The sequence below is a fragment of the Galleria mellonella genome, unplaced genomic scaffold, assembly GCF_026898425.1.
Source record: "Galleria mellonella isolate WM207_F2 unplaced genomic scaffold, CSIRO_AGI_GalMel_v1 utg63, whole genome shotgun sequence".
Taxonomy (NCBI): domain Eukaryota; kingdom Metazoa; phylum Arthropoda; class Insecta; order Lepidoptera; family Pyralidae; genus Galleria; species Galleria mellonella.
In genome coordinates, this window is record NW_026442130.1 from 3,780,822 (window position 1) to 3,798,938 (window position 18,117).

Here is an 18,117-nt window from a genome sequence, read left to right on the forward strand (position 1 = left end):
AGGCACTTTCTTCGACGAACTACCTTTAAATCAATGATTCCAAAGAAAGGTTGTGCGTGGAAGAAAGTTTATTTATTTTTGTAATATAATATTCCAAATTATTGTTATTAAAGCAACGTTAATTTGTAATTAGTAAACTTTGTAAACGCTACCGCTACTGTCAAATTATCCGCCGTAATTTGACAATGACAGTGACAGATAATATCGATGCCGGCGCCGGCATTGCGCCGTCGAGTTACTAAGCCAACCAAAACCAGCAGTCTGCGCGCGCATGCGCTTCTTATTTGACGTGTTATGTTGGGTGTTCACAAAATTTTACGATTTTGACATTATTTCGTAACAACGCAAGAACTGTGCAAGTGTATGTAAATTTAATTTCTTTTTATAATGGAAAGAAACTCTCACCATCACAATCTGTCAACGATGGACCGCAATTCCAAGTTTCTTTTGCGAAAAATCACTATGGATTTCTGCATTCTGTTTTGCGGTGAGTCTGAAATTTTTGCAGACAAAATATATTCGAATTGTAATGTTTGTGTAATACTCTGATTATTAGTATTGAATAGTATTATCATATTAATTGACAGTTAGTTATTCATTTAGTAAACAGCTAAACATCCAATAGGTATCCTGAAATAACTACTATTTTTGAGGTAGGTACGACTTGGACAGCTACGAAATGACATATATTTTTTGAGTAAACTGAGTAGTATCAAAATATTACAGGCATACTTTATATCAAATAAGATTGCTAATAATTAAAGATTAATAACTGACCCAAGAATTTGTTTACATTTTATTGCACTAGATACGTAATTAAAACTGAAATAGTTACCTACATAGCTTTTATTTTTTGTGTAATATACTGTATAATATTTTTATAAGTATTTGTATTAAATAAGTCATCCTCATTATCATTTTGATATTGATTAAAAGAATCAATATATTTCAAAATTGATTAATATACTACATACCATACACATAATATACATAATATACACAACACAAATAATAAACCTTTTCGAGTTAATTTAAAAGAATTATTATTTTTATCAACATGAACATGAAAAAAACTATTGGTTACCAAGATTTGATTATGACAATAATAAAAATATTGTTTTAATAATAATTAAAAAAAAATTTAAGTAAAGAAAACTTAATGAAATGGTTTTTACTCCCTATGAAAATTTTAACTATGTTCAAATATGAACATAACTAACTCTCTTCCAGTTATATTCTTAATAAAAGTAAGAATTAAGTACTTACTTAATTAGTTAATTAAATTAATTTAAGTTAATTAAATAAGTAATAAATACAACTAAAAATTGTTAATATATATATATATATATATATATATATATATATATATATATATATATATATATATATATATTACTGAAAAAAATATAATTAATATTCTTTTCATTCAGTATGTCATTTCTCTTAAAACATATTACACTTTAAAAAAACACATGTTAAATTTTAATACAATGATTAATTAAGAAACATACATATTGGCTGGAATATGTTAACTGATTAAAATAAAAAAAAATTAAGTGATTCCCTATCCCATATATTTTGTGACAATCAATTAAGCTGTTAAGGTGCCAAGAGGTCAATGAACTAACTAACTCCCTTTCACTTTTATAATATTAGGATATATTAATTGCAAGTAATTAAGTCCCACCTACTTGTAAGTTTTTTGTATCATACAACCAGTATTAAATACCTATTAAGGGTTACATTCAGCACTGGACAGTTTTTTTATGCAACTTAGAATGGCAAACAAGCTGACTTTCCACCTTATGGAAAGTGGTAACCGTCGCCTATAGACCTGAGCAGTACCATGAACATAATAGAGTATACTGTTTAACCCATGGTACCTCCATGTGTTGCCATTCCTGAAGACTCGAGTGTTATTCCTCTGTACCCTGTAAATTCACTGCCATATCCCACCCTTCAAACTGGAACACAGCTATCCAAACACAAGTGCTTCATGATAGAAACACAAATGGGACAGAAGTGCCCAAGCAAACAACTTATGTACAAAGTCTCCTTTCTAGTAACATTAACGGCTGAAATGGTGATGATGATATTATTGTCATAATATATTATTTTAAAGTAATAATAACAGTTCTTCTGTAAAACTTAAGATTACGTTCCACAAAAAAATTTTTCTTCAATTGTGGCAAACCCAGTTTGTTTGATTTTAAAACTAAACTACTGAATTTATTTTGATAAAATTTCTATGGAACCACTCTGTAAGTATATGGTCACAGATAAATAAAAAAAAAATCCAAATAAGTTTATATCCAACAGAGTTATGAGGTAATAAATATAAAAAAAAATTAAACTAAATTGAGAACCCTCTTTTTGAAGTTGATTGGAAACTTAATATAGTTTAAAAATAGGTATTAATATATACAATTAGCACTTGCATGTTGTACTGACAAAGCTCCCATGCACACAGTGGGTGCATTGATGCACTCACATGCGTGCATTCAGCAATGACCCTGTCCGGTTCTCTCATTCATATTACTTGGAAACATTCAATTGTCAATTTGTTGTGTTGATTACCAATGTTAATATTATTAATATTTAATTATTTTTCACCATTTAATAATACATTCTTGTATGGCAGCGAATTTTTTTTAATGGATGTTATTGGAATAGTAACCCCATCTGTACTATTGGTGTACATTGGTGGGGCATCAGTGATTGATGATGGGTGAGGGTAAAGTGAATCAGTTAGTCCATATGTGATAAATTTAACAAAAATTAACCACGATGGTTTCCACGAGGGTATATTGTTAGCAATGAGGCTGTCAAACCTCAAAACGGGATAGTTACTCCACCTGCGTTATTCGGCAATGTAATGGCTGCGATGGAGAGGTACTAGTGAGGGCTGAACGATAAGTGACGAAATCAGCTTAGTAGGTCCATTGTGACGAATTCTGGGGAAATGAACCATGATGGTTTCAAGGGGGGACCGCATATAGATTGACCTGATAAAGTATATTTTTTAATGGTAGCAAACCCCCTCCTGTGCTATCGGTTGACATTGGCGTAGCACCAGTGAGAAATGATAGATGAACATGAAAGTAGGTCATTTGACTCATTGTTACGAATTCGACAAGAATTAATTACCATGTTTTCTAGGGAGAACCGCATGGAGGTAGACCTGATATGGTTAGATACCAATAGATATACTAACATCAGTTTTTATTCAAATAATAGGTACATACTATATCTCTCACAAAAGAAACAAACAATAAAATACTGAATGCTTCGATTGAAATTGAAACAAATTTTATATCATTATTTATTCACAAAAAAGCAATTTGTAAGTTTTAAAATCCACTTAATATGTATATGACGTCCTGCTGCCCTTCCATCTCATGCTGCGTACACCTAGACGCCTCTCGTGTTTACAACTGACTTAAAAAAAGAAGGCGGTCTCACTTATGTTTTTTTTTTTGTGCTTTTAGTATATTGAAATTTGATGTTATCGAATTGTTCTTCAACCATAATAAGTTGCGAGCAAGAGAAAAGCTATTTTTTTATTGCAACTTAGAATGGCAAACAAGCTGACAGCCCATCTGATGGAAAGTGGTAACAGTCTCCTATAGACATGAGCAGTACCATAGACATAAGAGAGTATACTGTTTCGCCCATGATACCCCCCCATGCGTTGTCATTTCTGAGGACTCAGGTGTTATTCCTCTGTACCCTGTAAATTCACTGTCATATCCCACCCTTCAAATCGAAACAGCTATGCAAACACAACTGTTTCACGGTAGAAACACGAATTGGACAGAGGTGCTCAAGCAAACGACTTTTGTACAAAGTCTCCCTCGGGTACATACTCTCAAATAATCCCCGCATTTATTAAATTTTATCTTGAGAACGTACACAGAAGTGCATTCACACCGTCCCGTAACCCAGGAATTATCCCAGTCACATCAACGGATGTGAGCGCTCGCGCCCAGCGAGGGCCGGAGGCCGGCAGGTAATTGAGCTCGTGTCAAAACATCCGACAACCTGTCCGATTAAGCGTATCCGTTAAGCAGCCTTTTACGCGTCGGTGTGACAGGACGACGTTGCATTAAAAATGAATTTAAATATATTTAAGTCGCAATGGAATTTGTAATCTTGTCAGTTTTTTTAAGAGTAACTGAAGTAATTGCTTCTATGTTTTGTATATAAAAAATCAAAGATATTTAAATATTTATTGCTGTGCCACGAACTTCCTTCGTATTACATCTATAGTAAACGTATATAGGATACTAGCACTTTGCCCGGTACGCGTGAATTTCATAAATAGGTAAGCCAATTAAATTTGCCATTTCTAGATGATATTTTAAGATACAACATACTCCAGATTTTAAGGTAGACTTTCAGGAACATAACTGTAAAAACCTCGTACTATTTAGACATACAGACAAAATTCGGCTTCTATTATATATGTATATATATATATATATATATATATATATATATATATTATTAAGAACCCTCACATAATTTTTTGTTAAATGTTGTATATGTTGTCTAGTTACAATTTTGTGACGTTAGTAAGATCAGTTTTCTCTATAAAACACAATCTGCCTAATTTTTATTCTGATATATCTAATAATCATGCTGAGCAAATCGGAATATCTGATATTTTATCATGTTCTCCAAAATGCAAGTGTTAGATTAGTAATATTTTTTACTTCTATGTATAATTTAAAACATATATGGATATTAATTTTCATAAAATGTCAGTTCTATGAGGATAGCTCTAGAAAAAGTAAAGTAGTAAAGAATAGCCCATCCATTTAGTTCGAAAAACCGATAACCAATGCGTAACAATAACTTTTCTGAAGTGATGGCCTCGTTCATGCAAACGCAGCGTGGAAAGACCGCCACTATATGAAGTAACGACCTCAAACGTACAGCAAAATCGCCCTTTCATTTATTTTAAGTATCTATGCCCCAATATTTTATTTCTGAAGGTCTATTTTATGTCTGTAAAATTCAAGTGTCATTTTGGTATTTACAGTAAAATCATTAAGCTAAAGACAATTTTGAACAAAACTTATAATACATTTATATCGAAAATATTTGAAATTAAATTAATGTTAGTTTATAGAGTGTTGAACTTTTGTTTTGAATTTCAGATATTCAGAAGTGGCAGACATTTTACAATTGACCCCACTATTATATTATAGAAGCTATAAACTTATGTTATTTCGTCAACAATTTGCTCGTTATAGAAACCTTAAATAAAAAATATACCTATTTAGTTTTGGCTAAAAATTTTTATTCAACTTGAGATGAAAAATTATCAGCAAACTTTGCAAAATGTTCTATAAACTTTCTTACAGAAGCATCCTCTAAATCGCTGTTTATCAATGGATCACATAGCGCACTTAAGTTTTAAGTATTAGTCTTTAAGTGCTATAAGCTTTGCCATGGACACTCTGACTTATCTTTATGGTACAAACATGTTACAATAATTAACACAGAATGTTACTTTAGTGGCCGAAGACACGAGCAAAGACTAGCAAAATAACAGAGGAGCAAAATATTGCAAAATTCAATTATATATCATTGCTAACAAAGATGCCTGTTGTGTAAGAAAATGTATTCATTCTAAAAATTACAGTCAGCTTGTTTGCCATTCTACTTTACATAAGAAAGTCTAAAACAAAATTTTTATACCGATTTAGATTGTCGTCTAATTGGATTTAGTGTTTTGATGAAGCTGTAATAATCGTCATCTTTTATTGTAAAATTTAAAATTATTTAACCACAGTCTCACCTGATATATATTATCATCATCATTATCACGCCTCTTCACTCTAGCATAAAAGTAAAACATTATAAGAAGAGATATTTAGACAATATAGTTCATTTCGTAGAATTTTTAATGAAATTAAATTTACATTTTCGTTTGACATGTTGTTGAAATTACAATATTAATGGTATGGTTATTACCACCATAAATATCATATGTTAAATGATTTTTAATGTTATGGTATATTTATTGAAATAATGTGTAATTTATGGCTAATAACTTACAAAGTTTAAGTCGATAATTTTAACTCAATTCTTATGTATTTACATAAATTGAGGCTTATCTTTAATAAAATATAAGGTATCCGTCGATTACATTCTAATTGGTTATTAGATTTTTTATCGGAAATTTAATTAAAGTTAATTAATTTCTTTACTCATTCGCATATTAAGTTAGACTATTCCTCTATGATTTCGTTAAGTCATAGTCAGTTAAGTTTAAACCGTATACTTTTTCTTGTTATTTTTACCAATCAAGTAATTATATAAATAAATCTTCTATGATTAACTTCATATTTAAGTTTTTATTTTTAAGAATACAATTTCGCCATAACGAAATGTGTAAAATTGAAAAAAGAAATTGTGTGAAATTGGTTGATATCGCATAATAATTATATACAAATCCTTTTTAAGTCTTTATCATTTTCGCAAATAACTGCATTGTTTACTGTAAAACATAAACCTCTGTCATAGATTGTTTAAAAAAATAACTGTAAACCACCTGTATCGATCTACTTCAGATTTGAATATTGAATAAAAGTAGCATATATGTAGATAAGATAACATGGCATTCTATAAACATTTTCGGATCATAATCTTTGACGCTGCTGAACACTAAGCATCGTTGGCGGTGGCGGCATCTACTTTACGTTTTAACCAATATTTGCGTCCCACTATCAGTTTTTTATATCCGCGTGTGATGTCGCACTGTTAGTGAATATGTCACTCATCGTGTTATATCATCTACTGAAGATTTCAGATGAACTACTGTGTATAGTGTCATTTTTCTTTATAAATTTATAAATATTATAAAGAAGACAGATTTTTTTCTTTGCAATGGTTAAACTCAAAAAATATTTATTATAAAAATCTTTTGACTTAAAGAAAACTACGTTATCAGCGAGTAACGTGGGTTGTAGGTTATTTAAAAAAAAAGTTTGAACCTAAGGCCGTTCACTAGTAGGTAATATATAAGATTTCTCACGGGCACAATCGACCTTGTAGGCAGAATAATGTAACCTATCTGCGCACTTTCTTTTTATAATATTTGTCAATGTCAAGTGTCGGCTCCTTTGAATTCCCACGTGGGGGATCAATGTTTGTATCTTACCTATCAGATACTATATCCGTCGTGTTCGATACCGCAGGTGCTTCGACCGCTCAATTTAATTTTTCGACATTAGGTTAATGTAAAACTATAATATGAGTACATACGTATAATAAAGTCGTAACTAGATGGTGTCTATAGAAGATATTTAAGAAAAAAATATATGAGAAGTTTTAGTAAGAGCATTAGAAGCCAAGGCCTTATTTTTGAGAATAGCTATCTGGCTAATTATCTGTCTGTATGTTTGTTCCAATGTCACGCAAAACTTGCACTAAGAATACGCTTTCACAGTTTTTTTTACTGAAGGTCTAACTCATAACTTGCCCAAACTATTTTGTGGCAAGAATCTAATTTTCTAAAATGAACTGACACCTCAGACACCCTTAGCCAAATTATTTTAAAAATCCTATCTCTATTTTTTTTTTCATATTGATACAAAATACTTATTAATTAAAAAATTTTGCGATCGGTTAAGTGAATAAATTAGACATTATATTCTCATCAAAATTTAACAAAATAAATAAAGATAAAATTCTATAAATATCAAATATTTTTAATACTTATTAATGCAAATTACATAAAAATACTTAAGTAGGTAATTATTTTTTCAGCATTCTTATAGCAAGTTGATACACGTAACAACTTATACAGTACCTTGAAAGTTTCTTATACGAACTCGTGTTAATTAATACGAATCCATTTTTAGAACTCGTCGACCCCCAAAATCAGTTTTCCCAAAGGTCTAAAGGTCAGAGTGGTTAATATCGACCACTCTGAGAATTCCTGGCCCTCTAGACAAGTAGTAAGCGAATTCATCGATAGAATCGACATCGCTAGCGAGTCCGTGAGACAGAATGAGATAGCAACATCGGATGTCTCATTCCAACTCATGGATTCGCTAGCGATAACGATTCCATCGATGGATTCGCTTGCTATTTGTCTAGGGGGGCTGATTTAACTTAAAACCTGATGTGTGTTTTATTTTAATACGACATATGGAAACGGTCTATAATTCTTAATCCACGCGTGTGAAATTACGTGCAAATGGTATTTGTTTAACAACATTGTAACGCATCCATCGTGCTTATACATAAAATTTAATAAAGTTGTCTATTGTTAATCGTAAAAAAAATATTATCACTTACTTTATGTTTCGGACAGCGCGTAAAAATGTCGTCTCGTAACTTATTATCAGAGGCCTTCGCGTACAGGAAGGCGACCTAGAAACCCTTCATATCAGTGGTGCCACCCACACACCATTCATAATAAGATGTACACGCTATTTTATGTTTGCATAGTATAATAATATCCCATTAGAAACATAAAATATAAAAAGAATGCCAAGTCCCTCAACGCAGTTCAGTCCACTACAAAAACTTGTGAGATTTCATGTAAAAATATGTAAGCTATTTTAGTTAGTGTCTATGAAAGTACCTGTTCAACAACATTGTTATAAATTATTGTCTAATAAATTACCTACCGACATTTATAGTGACCGTATCAATATTAGACATCTTTATAACTATAATAATTATAATGACTTGGCAAATGCACTGCAATATATTTTACTAATAGTACTGTTTAGATTTACTATAATAAACGAAATAGTAAATTATAGTGCCGTGTAATTGTCATTATAATTATTATAGTAATAAAGATTGGCATACGCATACTATTTGGGATGAAGAAGTACATAGGCTATACATGGGTACTCTATCTCGAACAATCGATATAATGGCGATAAAACGTGCGAAGTTCTTTGTAAAAGCTTGTACAAGCTTAAATTGTAATGGCACCAAGAAATATTAAACCGTGTTTGTTTAAACTTTATAAGCGTGAAGTGAAACAGGAACGTTGATAATTTGCGTCTATTATGTTTTAACCCTAGAACGCTCGTAAATACAAACCGGTAATTGTTCCATAAATAGTACTATTGTTTGGCGTAGTCTGGCTACTACTCACTGTGTCTAGGTTCGATAACTTCTAATTAGTTTATGAGAATACTTCGACTTAAATAAAAGAATAAAAGGTATATAATAATAATAAAGAAATCTGAAGAAATCTGAATACACCCTGTATTCAGATTTCTTCAGAGTGGGCAACGCGCATGTGACACCCCTGGTGTTGCAGGCATTCATACGTGGCAGGCTACAGTGACTGTTTACCATGAGACGGGCTGTATGCTTGTTTGCCACCTTTGTGGTATAAAAAAAGACATGTTCGATTAAACTCTGGTCAATATCAATAAGTCATAAGCACTCATTAAACAATCTCAAACTCGATTGTTAATTACAAAGTTATATGACCACCTCCCAGCTCTATCATCTAAGCAACTTGTTGATACAATCAAACCTTAAAATGAAATTTTATTTACAGGGTACAGAGGCATAACTTAATACTTACGAATGACAACGCGTTGTAAGGTACCATAGGCACTGCAATATACATATGTGGCGACACAGTTACCTTGCTTGCTATTCTAAACGTTATAAAAAATACATTTCCTTATGGCGAACCATTTAAATCTTTCTTTCTCGTGAAATCTACGGAAAATAATTTCATAGTGGATATCCACATTGTAAAGGAGGAATTACCTACAAAATTTTAGTTTTTAAATCTCAAGGGTTTAGACTGTACGTTGATAAATTAGTCAGTCTGGCAGGCTTTTATTTAATTATATAAATATAAATATGTATTTTAGGTTAATGAAAATGAGTACATGGAAGTGGCGACCCACTTTCATGTTTAAATTTAATCTGTAAAATATAACGAACCAGTACAGGCGAAGCGTAATAAAATGAACAATTGCTACACATTCACAGCAATTGCCTGGACATTAACCAGAATATCCTACGAAAAATTAAGCAACGAATATCTAGGGGCATAACCCGAAAAATCCGAACCTGAGACAGTTTAGAAAATTTCGCTTCCTAAATTGGCTCAACCGGAAATAGAACCCGGGACTTCTTTACACAAAGCAGTGTGCCCGCCACTGCGCCGCGCAGATCATCTAGTTTGTAGGAAATGCATGTCCGTATTACAAAATGGCACAACTCGAAAACCCGGAAAATTCCGCCACCAATAACGAGAAGGAAGCGAATTAATAACGTGAAACAATGCATGCGAATTTGTCAACATACCAGAGGCAGGATGGGTTCGTTAAAGCATAGCACAGGCTCCGGTGATTTCAATTGAGAGCAATCAGTCGCATGGAAACTGCACAAAATTGACTTATGACCAGTTTCTATGTGTGCCGGCGATGTCTTAATTGGTATAATTGTAGAATTAGCGGTTCGACGACCGATGGTAATATACCATCGAAGGTTTGTAAACAAAAGCAAACGCTAAAAGAAAAAGACGTATAGCTCATTAATATTATAATTATGAAAGCGTTTTAACTATTTGCATTAGACCATTGTTTCTCAACCGGGTGGTCGTGGTGGGTACGGGGGGGGGGGGGGGGTCGAGAGTATGTAGCGATGCGCGACTTTACTATTCCGACTACTAATTATCCGATTGAGCAATTAGTTTAATTCATTCAATTGTATTATTCGAATGATTTTCAAAGCATTAAAAAATTTTAGGTAAATAAAGTAGTAAAGTAAATTTTTAATACGAGTAAGTAATTAATATATGGGAACCTTTTTTTATTTTGGTCGACCACCACCAGCTATTTATTGTTAAGGTAAAGGACTTTTAGTACATTAGTTAAATCATTCGAATATATGGTCCCAAGACTTGTTACTGAACTTTTTAGCTTTTTCTTGGGTCGCACATAAAAATTGAGAAACAATGTATTAGATAAACCATTAAAATTAGCTAAGCAACTAATTCAAGTTCCTTATATCATAAACAAAAAGAACCGAGTGCACAAATCACAAAATAAAAGTTCTTATTATTACATTATCTTTGTTGCATAATTCGTCGTGCATGCGTGCATTTGCGAGGTCGTGCGCATAAATTTTTGTTGTAGTCTTACGAAAACGCATTACCAGAATAAAAATTATCTCTGGTAGCAATGCAGGACACAGTCTTTGAGCTGTCACGTTCATCTGCTTTATGTTTGAAAGATGTTTAAAATTGTAAATCTTATACATAATTATGTTCTACTTTATGGTAAGGGGTTACCGTTCCCTAAAAATCATTGTCTCGCGTTTGCGTTTCTAATCCTGAAGAAACCTCTCTTTGTAGATTTTTATAGCATTTATTGAAATAATTGGTATGAAAGAATCTTAATTCATAACCGCTCTTAACATTTCTGTCCAAATATTATATATTAGATTGAGATAAAAATTTCAACTCGACAAATTAATCTCAAAAACTTTAAAGAATTCTTGAGAAGTGAAAACAAGTAATGTTCTGTACCGACTCGTACTGTACTTTTATTTGCTATATCCACATAACAAGCTCGTGTTAATCCACCAAAACCATACTTATGGTCCTGGAGCGTATTAACAGTACACTTTTCACTGGTATTCACTGTAAATTGGTCTTAATATGCTACCATTGGGTGCTCAGTACGGAGGAAGCTCAGATATTATAGCATCCGTAGTGCACTGTAATTGACTGGGAGTGTATACTTAGAAGCCAGTTACCATTTTATTAGCTACAAAACTTAGCGAAATTACCCAATTGATTCCTCAACGCGTCTATTTTGCATTTTAATTTTTTTTTTCTTAAGTAAAGTACTTTTGCTAACCATGTGAGGATGATACCTTCAAATGTTAAGGTTTTCTAGGCCTTTATTGAACTTGTAGGTCTCTGATAAGTGACTTATCACTTATCAGAGGCCTGCTTCTTAAATCAGGACGCAAGTGTTAATCCTTTTGTGAATGGACCAACTTGAAAATAAAAATTTTACTTTATGAGTAAATAAGCTAGGATCCTATCTTAGTATTCCTGGAATACATTTAAACATCTTGTAACTAATACAACCACTTTAAAGCATGTGAAAGGGCTTATTATTACAAATGTCAACTGGCGCTATTGTTAACATTAAAATCTCCAAAAAATAACCTGATTAACATGTGAATATCTGTTAGAATTAATTTGCTTATTCCAAAATACGTATATAACGTAATTACTTTTTCAGGAATATTTAATTTTTCTGCATATATTTGAATACAAAAGGTATGATGCATAATAATATTAATCAAGATTTATATAAACAAAACAAAAGTATCCTCTAATTGTCCAAATGACCCGAGGGTGTTGAACAAGTTCCATAAATCAACTTCAAACGTTATCTCTCTGTAATGAAATAAAATTCTACAACGCCCTTCCTTCGGGATGAAGAATAATTAATGCCTTTAGAGATTTATACTTTCTTAATACTACACCTACGCTATTTGAACCTGCCTTACACAATACCAGGTACTTTAAGTCGTACCTTTGAAATGAATAAAGTCAATTTTCGACCTTAACTCAAAGATATAAACACTTGTTTAAACACAAATATATATCAGCAGTGCCGCGTCATAAGATACGCTTTTCAATCTGCAAAATAAATGAATGAACATGAAATATGTTTGCGATTCTTCATTCTTGTCAGGAGAATACGATTTAGTTTTAGATGTGTAGGATGATTAATGAATTTATTATAATAATGCTTTAAAAATAAGTCTATGCGCCAATACAGAATTACTGCGGTTTGGTTAACATTATTTACTATATTAGTTCCCAATATGTATCTACTTGAAGTTTCATTGAACCTTGTATTTGAATCATATGTAAAATTGTTTGAAAATCATGCTTGTCATATTTTATCTAACGAATCGATCGTCAATCAATAAGAATATAATAATGAGTAAATATTTATTATATTTATTAATTTGGCGTTCCATTGTTTCTGCCTACCCTAATGGGAGACAGGCGTGACAAATATGTATGTATATGTATATATTTATTTTATTTCTTTGTAAGTAAGTCGTTACAGGATACATCCCAATTCGACGTGGTGCAACAAACAACATTGGTTTAGATTTTACAATAATAAATAGTAAACATTCCAGCCCTTGTGAATACCGTTAGAGAACATATAAAGAGATTAGTATCTCTATTTGAAATATGTTTTAATTACTAAAGTTTTAGTATAGGATCCCTACTCTTTTCTAGCAATAAATATAGCCTATGTTACTCAGGGTAAACGTAGCTTTCTAATGGTGAAAGAATTTTTGAAATCGGCAAAGAAGTTTTTGAGTTTATTCATTACAAACATACATACAAAAATACAAATCTTTCCTCTTTGTAATATTAGTGTAAATAAAACAAAGGCTCAAATGAAAGGCGAGTAATGGAGCAATTTTGTTTTAACCTCAGAAACGACAAATGACACGTGTCGTTTAGCACGAATATATTTGTTTGATACAAAAAAGTTTACGTTAACCAATATGACAGAATTTTTAATCTTTCCTTTTAAAACCTTATAAACCATCGTATAAATATAATATTATTATATATATATACCAGAGGGAGACTTTGTACAAAAGTCGATTGCTTGGGTACCTCTGTCCCATTCGTGTTTCTACCATGAAGCAGTTGTGTTTGCATGGTTGAATAACACCTGAGTCCTCAGGAATGGCAACGCATGGGGGTATCATGTGCGAAACAGTATACTCTGTTATGTCCATGGTACTGCTCATGTCTATAGGCGACGATTACCACTTTCCATCAGGTGGGCCGTTAGCTTGTTTGCCATTCTAAGTTGTATAAAAAAAAAAATAACAATAAGCACTTTGCATTTTTAAAGCCTAAATTTTCATTGTAATAACTATGCAAATTGCTTGTATCATTTTAGTGTAAACAGAGCCATTTATATTTTTCAATGTACTTATGTTTTGTAATCACTAACTGTTGGTGTAATTTCTGTTCCCGGAAAGCGTGATAATTGTACTAACTCAACGGATAACTATCAACATAGTTACACATTGCTTGACTTCAATGATAATCTTCCTACAGTCATATCAAATACTAGTTGGTGGACTGGAAGAAATCGCTTTAGAAAGTTCTTTTCGCTGTTATATATTTTTTTGTTTATTTATATTTTATCGTGCACAAAAATTACATTGTTATCATCATCATATCAGCTTTTAACCGTCCATTGCTAAAGAAAAGCCTCTCCCTAACGGGATTTTGCCAGTAGTTGCCACGCTTGGTTGGCGGTTTGGCAACTGCAGTTTAACTTTAGAGATGTTTAAACAGAGACGTTGCTGCCCATCCCTCGCCCTCCCTTAGTCGCATCTTACGACACCCACGGGAAAGGAAGGAATGTTGGCCTATTCTATGCTGGGACCACACGGGAATTGCTATATTTCATAATAAATAAAGATTTTTCTTTCATTTCATTTATCGTTATAAATATGAAAATATTCCATTAGTTTACTTTCTTCCTACTTACATTATTGAACATAAAGCAATAAGATTTTATAATGATACATTACGAGGAATTCTAGAAGGACAACATTCCAATAACAGTATAGACGATGTAACTTTATACAAAACTAAACTTAATAATATAAATAATAACCATTTACTATTCAAAATATTATAGTGCATTCAATTTTAACAATAGATGATAGGAGGAAAGATATCATCAAGAGGTATTATCGTAATTATTAATGTCGAAGCCGGCGCAGACACGCCTCCGCCGCCTCCGCGAGATGTAGTTGAAAACGAAGTAATTCAATACAATCTAGATTTACAAAATGGAGGTAATAGATATATAGACACGTAATCGAATAACGGAGATGCTAGATACAGTGACTCACGTGAAATTTATATTGATCATTTATTTCTTTTTTAGATTATTGTAAAAGAGTATGGGCTATAAGAGATAGGAATGAATGTAATCGATTTAGGTAAACTATATTTATTTGTTATATCATGAACATCATTGCATGGCAACGTGAAAGCATAAAAGTTAATATTGTGTGTGATTACATTAAAAAAGTTTGAACTGACTAAATTTATTATATGTAATCATCCCATCCTATCCCATCAGTCGTTAACTGTCCCTTGTACATAGGCCTCCCTTTAAGGAGGGTTTTGCCAGTAGTTCTAGCTTGGCAGGCGGATTGGCAACAGCAGTTAGGCTTTCCTGATGTTTTAAGAGGGACGTTGCTACCCATCCCTCAGCCATTAAGTGTGATAGATTATTAACAAATGTAGTGATAGTATCTACTTATGAATGTCCTAATTATTGTACAGGAAGTATATATATTGGCCCTAGTGTTTAACCATTGAATCTTACGTACTACGTCAGCAAAAATAGTCCAATTATAAGCACTTAATTAGCTATCTATACTAAAATAATAAAGCAGAAGAGTTTGTCTGTTTAAATAATTTTTAGAAGCACCAATAAGATTAGAAAAAATATTTTTGGATTTGATAGCTCATTTCTTAAATAAGGTTATATAGGCTATTCAACAATACCATACGACCTTTAGCCAAGCGCGAGGTTCAGTACTAGCTGTATTTAGATTAGTATCTATATGTAGACCTGTCCAAACACTGACACCAAATTAAGTTCACTATAATTAGAACTGGCATATGTTGAATAATGAATCATTTTTATTAATTTCAATTGTATAGGCTCACTTGGTATTAAAGTCTTTAAGGTGACTGGTCACAAAACAAAATTAGATAAAAAAATACCAGATGGCGCTGGATCCAGTTTTGTTGTTTTTGTTAAGTATTTTGTAATTAAAGATAATTTTAAGTAAAATGTTCCAAATTGGCGAGTGGTTTTTATTATTATGTGTAAATGTGAACTGGCAGATAATACGCGATCTTTTCCTGAATGAATTGTAACCCACACAATCGCAATGTTTCTTGCTAGTATGTGTTTATTACAAAGTTCAATACAACAGAATAAAGATAAAAATTATGATAAATTATTACTATAGTGATAAAAAATAAATAGACCCAATCGCCGTCTAAAATTTCGTCTCCAATTTTGTTTACTGACCACTCATCTTAACTTTTAATTCTTGTATTAAAATTTTAGACAATTGGACAGTCACACAAATATATGTGTGCATCTGAGTGTGAACAGTTAAAAAATCACTAAGCGATTGTCCGATCTTAATAAATCATTTTAATATTTAAATAGCTTTATATCTATCGTTAGCACCGCCATGTGTTTAATAATGATTCATTAATTCGCCTGCTTGACCAATGTCAATGTCGCGGTCCCAATAATCGTAATCTATACGCTACAATAATACTTATTAAGTATTTATTTGTTTTCGATAAGGTTTGAATCTGTTTATTTACTTTCTACATTTAATTTTGGCATAGTTGTTTGTCTTTGGATTTTATTATAAGCGCTTACAATTTTGCATCTGTTTTTTATTGTGGGTTTTCCAAAAGCCTTTGAATTCAAAAGTATTCGGTTAGATTATTCTTTTTGCTTTAGGATTTTGTGGTACCCAATTTTCCAATCATAGTTTATGTACAAGGTTTTATGTAATTAATGTATTTAGGTACTACCTTCTTAAATCTGGCAATTAAAGTTTGAATTTGTTCCTGGTCATCTGTTTATCAAATTGTGTACTGTGTACACTTAGCACATGTGTAATATATCATTTTAGATAATTTATCCAAACCAGTTATCCAAGTCATAAGTACAATTTTAGTTTTCAGTCAAAATGCAATACCATTCGATATTTAAATTAAAATCTATTTAAAAAGTACCTTTTAGAGGTTTTTTAAAGTATCTTCTAAATAGATTTTTTTTATACAACTTAGAATAGCAAACAAGCTGACGGCCCACCTGATGGAAAGTGGTAACCGTCGCCTATAGACATGAGCAGTACCATGGACATAACAGAGTATACTGTTTCGCCCATGATACCCCCCATGCGTTGCCATTCCTGAAGACTCAGGTGTTATTCCTCTGTACCCAGTAAATTCACGCCATATCCCACCCTTCAAACCGAAACACAGCCATGCAAACACAGCTGCTTCACGGTTGAAACACGAATGGGACAGAGGTACTCAAGCAATCGACTTTTGTACAAAGTCAAAACTTCAGTAGAATCGTAATAAAAATAATGATTTAAAAGAGCTTCTTATGTGGCTACCATTTAATTTTACTTTGAATTAAAACTTATTGTATGGAAACGTTGAATGCCTTTTCAGCATAACGGTACTTAATAACCTGCACCCGGAATTAAAACAAAGCCTCATTTTATCCAAATGGCCACAAAGTTCAAATCATTATTGGCGTGGACCACCAATATGTTTGCAATATTATTACTCCAAACAAAACGAAGTTGGTTTAACTGTTTTTGCTGCATTGCCACAGGCTTTATGTAAGTTTTGTTTTATAATCTTATACAAATATGTTATTTATTATACTTGGCATATTTAATAAATAATCTCTGACTTATTAATAATTAATAGTAGCTAATATAATCCGGCTTCGCAGGTTTTTTTTATTTTTTATTTTAAAATAACTACAGGAATAGTATTTTATTACTACATTATATACTGGTTGATACTGTAATAATTTTTGAGCTTATCCATTTTAAACAGAAAAAAAGTCAAATCTTTGTAAATATTATTAGTTTAGATTTATTTAAAATTTAATTTTTGAGATTCGAAGAACGTAGACTCGTCTACATTGGCCATGGAGTAATAAAAATAAAGAATCTTTCGAAACTTCACATGCATGCCAGTACTTCTCTCTTGTTATTTTACATTACAATAACCATAGCCTATTTGATATTTTAAACTCTGCCTGTACTTTCTCTTAGATTTTCAGTATGAACAAGATACACTCTATTTTAATGGCTTCTTTTAACAACTGGCCGTAAGAGGAATATAAAGTCAGGGGAAGATTTACGATGGTTTTTATTATGGTGTGAATGGAAATGTTGAATTAGGTCCCGTATGTGTTCCTCCATGGTACTTTACGGGTGCTTATACTTGGCTCCTACGGGCCGGTG

The 18,117-nt window shown here is 32.0% G+C and overlaps 1 protein-coding gene across 1 annotated transcript in view; it reads left to right on the forward strand.

Moving 5' to 3' along the window:
* Nucleotides 1-254: 254 nt before the first annotated feature.
* The window catches only part of LOC113522009 (putative phosphatidate phosphatase), a 95,172-nt gene continuing 77,309 nt past the window's right edge, over nucleotides 255-18,117 (forward strand). Inside the window, exon 1 of the mRNA XM_052899810.1 lies at nucleotides 255-487. Within this exon, the coding sequence (XP_052755770.1) occupies nucleotides 388-487 (100 nt within the window). The 5' untranslated portion in view covers nucleotides 255-387. The remainder of the gene's footprint in view (nucleotides 488-18,117) is intronic.